A 6779-nucleotide genomic window follows, 5' to 3' on the forward strand; every position below is an offset into this window, starting at 1 on the left:
GTACAGACAGATTTTAGCATATGCCAAGAAAAGTGTCCTTAAGTACACACATCACTTAGATGTAAAAAGCTTTTCTTTTTTATGTTTATCTTATGATCAGCCCAAAAATCAGCTGTCAGTAACAACCTTCATAGTGGTAGCATCTGAATATTGCGGTTGGATATGTCACTGATTGTAAGGACCTTTGAGTATAGCCTTATAGAGCAATATAAAGTTATTTCCAGAATTTGTTTTTCTGCCAAATTAAAAGAAAAGGTCACAAGTGTACTTCTACTGTCAAGGTACAGCTTGATTATGTAGAGAGACTGTACAATCGTGTTTTTCTTCCATATTTTCTGATGTGAGCATATTAATTTTTTTTAATTCTTGTGCATTTGTAAATTACACATTGCTCTGTAGTAGTTTTACCTGCCAACTCCTTTGTTAGGATGTGCTGCTAATGCACATCCTGTACATTTCTGTACTGTTTTGTACTGTACATTTCTGTCTATATTTAGCTTTTTTAAAATGTGTCTGATTAAAGATCATTTTTACTGTCATAAATATGATGCTTTAGCTATCTTTTGTAGAAGAACATTGGAACCAGTACAACCTCTGGTTTCACAAATGAAGTAATTCAGAATGGGCTTATTACTCCGATTGGGCCCTGCACACAGCATTGGGATCCATAGATCCTTCTACCTTGTATTTATTCTAAAAAGCAGATTGCCTCTAATCCCACTGTTTTACACAAATCTCTGGGCACAAAACTGTGCCCTAGTGTCATGAGGATCTCACTTTGGTTTTGTGCCATACTCTAGTACATCATTTGTGAAACTGAAGTTGGCTGTTCAGTCATGTAACAGGTATGTAATTATATTTTCCAGTGCTCTTTCTGAAATTGATTTTAATTTTTTTGCCTTTTTTTCCTTTTAAAGGATATTTGTTCTGGGGAAAAGCACATTGCACAAACTCATTGCTTCTGCTTTCTTTTGTCTTTCCCCTTCTCCTTCTTCCAGACCAGGATGAGAGAGCAGCGGAGCTCAGCAGGGAGCAGAATGAGAAGACCATTCGCAGCACACAGACAGCTCTCCGCAATTTCCGAGAGTTCCTCATCTCCAAGTACCCCTCTGAGACCCGGGAGATCTACGTCATCCCCTGTAAAGAGCTTGATGCCTACCTTGCTTCCTTCTTTGTGGACGCCAGACAGAAGGATGGGTCTGAATACGAGCCAAACAGTCTGGCCAACTATCAGTGTGGGCTGGAGCGGTATCTCAAAGAGCACAGGTATGGATACAGTATTACGAGGGATAAGGAGTTCAAGAGGTCCCAGGAAGCATTAAAGCAAAAGCAGATAGAGCTGAGGTGTAAAGGAAAAGGAAACAAGCCACACAAATCCATGAAGCTCACCTTTGCTGATGAGCTTATCCTGCGCAAAAGAGGCTTGTTGAGCCGGTACAATCCTGAAGGGCTGCTGAATCTTGTCTGGCTAAACAACACTAAGGCATTTGGACACTGCACGGGTTTTCATGGGTCCACCCTCAAGTGGGGAGACATCAGACTGCGGGTGACAGAGACTGGGTTGGAGTACCTGGAGTGGATGGGGCCAGACAATGGAGATGTCAATGCCAAGAGCAAGAGAGGCGGAACAGACTCCCGGGTATACGCCACCCAGCACTCCCCACAGACCTGCCCTGTGCAAGACTACAAGGAGTACGCCCAGAGGCGGCCTCCAGCCATGCGCTACGAGGACGCACCTTTTTATCTGTCCATCAAACCCGTCGTCAACTTGGCCGCACTTCACTGGTACAATTGCCAAGCCCTGGGGAAAAACAAGCTTGCCAAGATGGTAAAGACAATGTGCGAGAAAGGCAACATCCCCGGTCGGAAGACCAACTTCAGCGTCTACCAGAGCTGTAGCACCCTCTCAGAAGCGCAGAGCAACCAGCTGGTGCTGATTTGCAATAACTTGAGCCAGCAGGCTGCCCAGTCCATGGCAAGCCACTCCAATACTGGCAACTTCATAGTGTCAGCATCCTATGACTCCTCCTCTGACACGGCTTGAAAGAGGAATATCACCTGAACACTTTTTTCTTTTCCTTTTTGTTTCAAGTGTTGAATTTGTGCCCAATAATACACATCAACTGTGATTGTACACTATTCCCCCATAGCCCTCTCTCCAGTGTTAATTCACTTTATAAAAATATATAAATATATAATATATTTTTCTTTTTACAAATAAGTCAATAGAAATAGTTTAGTATTACTAACATAGTATTTATAGTGTTAATACAAAAACGTAATGTACTTATGGGTTATAATATAAATGCAGATTTTAAAAGGACAAAAATGGTTCTCAGGCAACACAAGATAGACTGGAAATACCATTTTTAACATGCACACATCAGTGAGTTTAAATCCCCAGGGAGGCTTACATAGCAATTCTATTTTAAATCATTTTTTCAACTTATTTTAACATGACCTCCCAGAGTGGAGGAGACAAACTTACCACTGGCTGCTGCTTCTTACCTGCTGGCTTATTCTTGATCAGCAAGACCAAGAAATAAGAGATACATCAATGTAAGTTCATGAAACCATTTAACACATTTTTTTGTCTGTTTTTTATTTTGTTTCCTGAGGCTCATTTATGCTAGATGGGAAAAAAATCCTGAAGTCAGCTAAAGACTGTTTTTAACTTTTGTTTTTGTTGATAATTTTCTCTGATCAAAATGTTGCTAGTCTTTAGACTAAAAAGTATTGTTTTCAACAATATGCAAAACTCTAATGGCAAAACCACTGTCAGACACATAATTTTAACTGTTTAAGTATGGGTTGTTAGTATTCTGTCACTATGTATACTTAATTTAAAATCTACTGACTTAGAGCCACTCTTTCAGTATTATGGGGAATGCAACAGTGCAGAAGAACCACAGTCTTACCCCAAACTGTACAGAAAAAAATTACTTCAAATATGTCTTAAGCCACCATTTGAAATCTGCAAAAAAATAGCATAGAGAGTGTAATGATAGTTTCGTATTTACTACAGAAAATTAAAAAGTTGGATAGTTTTAAGTGCTGGAAAACAAATTTAAGTCAGCTACACATAATCTATTTCCATTGCAGACAATGGAAGATGTGCATGTGAATCTGAAGGCAGAATTTGGTCCTTAAAGCCTTGAGATAATGAATGCTACTGTTCCAACATTTGGCCTTGCAATGCAGTTCTTCTTCTGCTCTAAGTATGAGGAAAACACTAAAAAATTCAGTATTCCAGTGAATTATTATAATCCTTGAACTTTAAAATGATGTACAATACTTCTCCAGTAATTCAGCTTAGTTTATGTTCCTCTAGGATATCCTGAGGCTGTGATGAGGCTTTAGACAAGTCTGCTGGGGTGTTCTAATGCCCGCTGAAGTCAATGAAAGAGTCAACCTCAGCTGACTTCCAAAGGGTGTTGGATCAAACTGTTACTGAGGGTGTTTTTTGTTTTGGTGTTTTTTATTGTTGGTTTTCTTTTATTCCTTCCCATTCCTGCATATCCTTCATATTCTTTAGATCTGCAACTGTGCAGTGACTTTAATCATCACTAATTCCAAAGAAAGTGTGAAACAAAGGTAGCAGACAGAAAAAAATAACCAACCTGGCACCATTTAAAACTTGCTTCCTATGTTGCTGGGATGAAACATTCCTGTGTGCAAGGGAGGTGGCAGAATGCCTGCACCTCACTTAAGCCTTACTGAAGGTCTGTTTGGGAGATGAGGTAGGTAGCAGATGTGCCACTGGAAGGTCTAAGAGCAGAGATTCCACTATAATAAACATCTGTCTTCCCACAAAGCTTCCTGCAGGTGACACAGGCTGGCTCTGATCTCTTTGTACTCTGCACATAGCAAGGCTGGTACAAAGTCTGGGTTTCCTGAGTGCCAACTGTCCCAGGGTCTTGCATGCCATGGCAGTGTAGCCACCAAATCTGCAGCCTCTGAGTTACAGGCCACTGTCTCTCAGGGCTGTAGGGTAGGCAGTGGATTGGTGGGCACAGACAGTCATTCATTCTGCAGAGCTGTGCTTTTGTGACTTGGTTCTGGGGCTTGAGACCAAATCATGACACTACTGAAGTGAGTGCAAGCTGTGCCCATGACTTTCAGTGCCGTGGCAAATCAGACTTGTAGGTGAAGGAGAGGGAAGCACAAAAAGGCTTTGGCTGCCCAGCTTCCAAATGAGGCCAGCCATCTGATTGTTGTTTGCACAGCCTTGCCTTTTCATGGCAGTGCTTTTAATGTGATAGACTTAAAAATAGTTTTTCAAGGCCAGTGCTGCTCTCTGTGGGATTTCTTTGCTGTTTCTCACTGAAGATTCACGCAGCTGTTCTTAATATGTGCTGGAGTGCGGGGGAGGTCCCATGCCAAGTAGCTCCCTATGGGTGCCAGGTGGGAGCTCAACCATGGAGCCAGCCTCTAGGAAAGTCTTTGGTTTCTGTTTCTCTCCTGTTGGCACTCATCTCAGCACTTCTCAGTGGCATCTATTGCAGGATCTGACCTACTTCCCCACCTTACCTTTCCTGTGCTGCAACACGAGGCTGGGTGTCAGCGTGGTCTTTGTGGGGCAGCAGATGTCTGCTTCCCACCTCTCCTCCCCTGTGCAACCACCCCTCTTTGCTGGGAAGAGCTGCCTTGAGCTTGTAGGGGAAAGAAGCCACCCCAAGGTGCAGCTGTCTTGTGTCTCCCCTCAAGCCCCACAAGGCTGGAAACCAGACCTTATAGCCAAATTGCTTCTCACGCTATTATCAGGCTCAGAACTTGGCAATGGTTCACATCTTCTGCAGGTATGCCTTAAGCATGTTGCTTCAGAGTGGGCTATTTTGTGTGGGTTATTTAGTGTGGTAATTCCACAATTCTTCTTGTCTATGAGGAGGCAGATCACTGGCTGCCGATGTGCTGTGCTGCAAGCAGGTCTTTGAAGTGCTGCTTCACATCAGTGCTGTAATGCAGCCAAGCACAGACCTTGGCTCCGTTGTCAGGAGCCAAAAATGCTCAGAGTGACCCAGAAGAAAGATGGGCACTCTTGGGTTTTCAGCTGGGATGTCATAAAAAGCATTTCCCATGACTTCTTGACTCCACATACTGTCTGAGTCATTTACCACAGTATGAGGATGGTTTGTGCTAATGTCCAGCCCATGTGCTGGGTGAGGCAACATTTCTGATACCCTTGGCTCGGCAGGGCACATCAGCAACTGCTGCCTGTCTGGTTGGGGGATAAGCTGTGGAGTATGTGTGCTTATTGTGATAGCCTCAATATTATAGGGGCGGTTTTGTTCTGCTTTGTGACATCTCTAGTAACTCCAGCTTCCAGTTGGTGCTGATGGCAGATTGCCTGGCAAATTCTGATGGGGCAGCCCCAAACAGGCTATTTGTTGAAGTAGTTAAACACATATGGCCAGTATATGATACCCAAGTAGTATCACATTTCAAAAAAAAAAAAAATTAGCTTTGAAGGGCATTTAGCACAACATACTATCCAGTCTTCATATGTGGAAAGTTGCAAGGAATCAGGTGACCACAGCTTAATGAATTACCATTTGTATTAAGGCCCTGGGAGGGTTGTTAACTGACTAGGAGGAAGACTTCTGATTTAAACCACTCTCATGGTTTTGTCTCATGCTGGTGGGAGAGTAGATGTCCCAGCTGCTGCAGCTCAGCTGACAGTTGGCAACCCAGTTGCTTGTAACTGTCTCCCAGTACTCTGAAGGTGTCAAACCTGCTCCACCAGCAAGTTGCAAGCTCACCACAGTGGTGTGCAGCTTCCCTGGTGCTAAGACATGGCAGTGTGGCCAGGGGCTAGTGCTGCCAACTCCTACAAGCCTTCCTCGCTGCCTAAGCAAAGGATTGGGGTCTCCTACCATGGCTCTTGATACTGAGTACCTTTTACCATGAAATCAAAAGGGCAGCTGGCAAAACACCATACTGCTCCTGTCCAGCACAGTCTGTAAGCTGGTGATTGGGTGGGCTGGCTTACAGTGAGGCACTGCAGGTGGGTGGCTGTCCTCCTGACTACATTGTGCTTCAATGTAAAAGCCAAGCTTTTGCCCCACACAGTAAGGCTGTGATTTCCATAAGATGGAGGTAGCTGGCTCCAAAATGGGACTCGCTTTTCTCCTTTCTTTCTCCCTTTTTTCCTGCCACTCACCTTTCTTCGGTCTGGTGGTATATCTCTTCAGTGAGTCATTTCAACTCACTAGCCCAGCAGAAAATGCAGCAGAAAAAGGGGAAGTCAGATTATTTGGTGCCAGATTTCAGAGTTGAATCTGCTCACAAATTGAGGTGCAGAGCCAGTGGGGGAGATGGAGGTGTGTGTTCCCCTTCCAGTATCACAGAGTCACTAGCCTGGCTCAGGTACTGCAGCCTTGGAAACTCATCAAAAAGCTAATCAGATTGAGATCTGAATCATTTGCAGAAGTACCGGTTGCCTTCAGAACCATCTACCAGCTTTTGGGAGGTTTGGGAGCTACCAAGAGCAAAGTTTGGCCTTGAATTTAAGAAAGAGGCAGAGTGCCAAAGCACAGGCCTGCACACAGTGTGAAGGAGTCTGCACCAATGTTAGCGCAGCCTTTCCCACGTGGCCTTCTCATGACACCAAACCAAGATTCAGACATGGGGATTATACATGGATGTCACTGGACTGATCTGGATGCAGCTGTGCACAATACATGCACTTGGATCTGTTCACGTGATTGCACATTTAGCTGGACAGAGCTGTGGGCACTTGGATGGCTTAAGCTCTGTTTTATTAATCACTCACGCATGTA

The 6779-nt window shown here is 43.8% G+C and overlaps 1 protein-coding gene across 1 annotated transcript in view; it reads left to right on the top strand.

The window, feature by feature from the left end:
- The window catches only part of KIAA1958 (KIAA1958 ortholog), a 60307-nt gene extending 53831 nt beyond the window's left edge, over positions 1-6476 (top strand). Inside the window, exon 3 of the mRNA XM_074812681.1 lies at positions 999-6476. Coding sequence (XP_074668782.1) covers positions 999-2044 — 1046 coding nt within the window. The 3' untranslated portion in view covers positions 2045-6476. The remainder of the gene's footprint in view (positions 1-998) is intronic.
- Positions 6477-6779: the final 303 nt, after the last annotated feature.

This window comes from Strix aluco, chromosome Z (genome assembly GCF_031877795.1).
Source record: "Strix aluco isolate bStrAlu1 chromosome Z, bStrAlu1.hap1, whole genome shotgun sequence".
Lineage (NCBI taxonomy): Eukaryota > Metazoa > Chordata > Aves > Strigiformes > Strigidae > Strix > Strix aluco.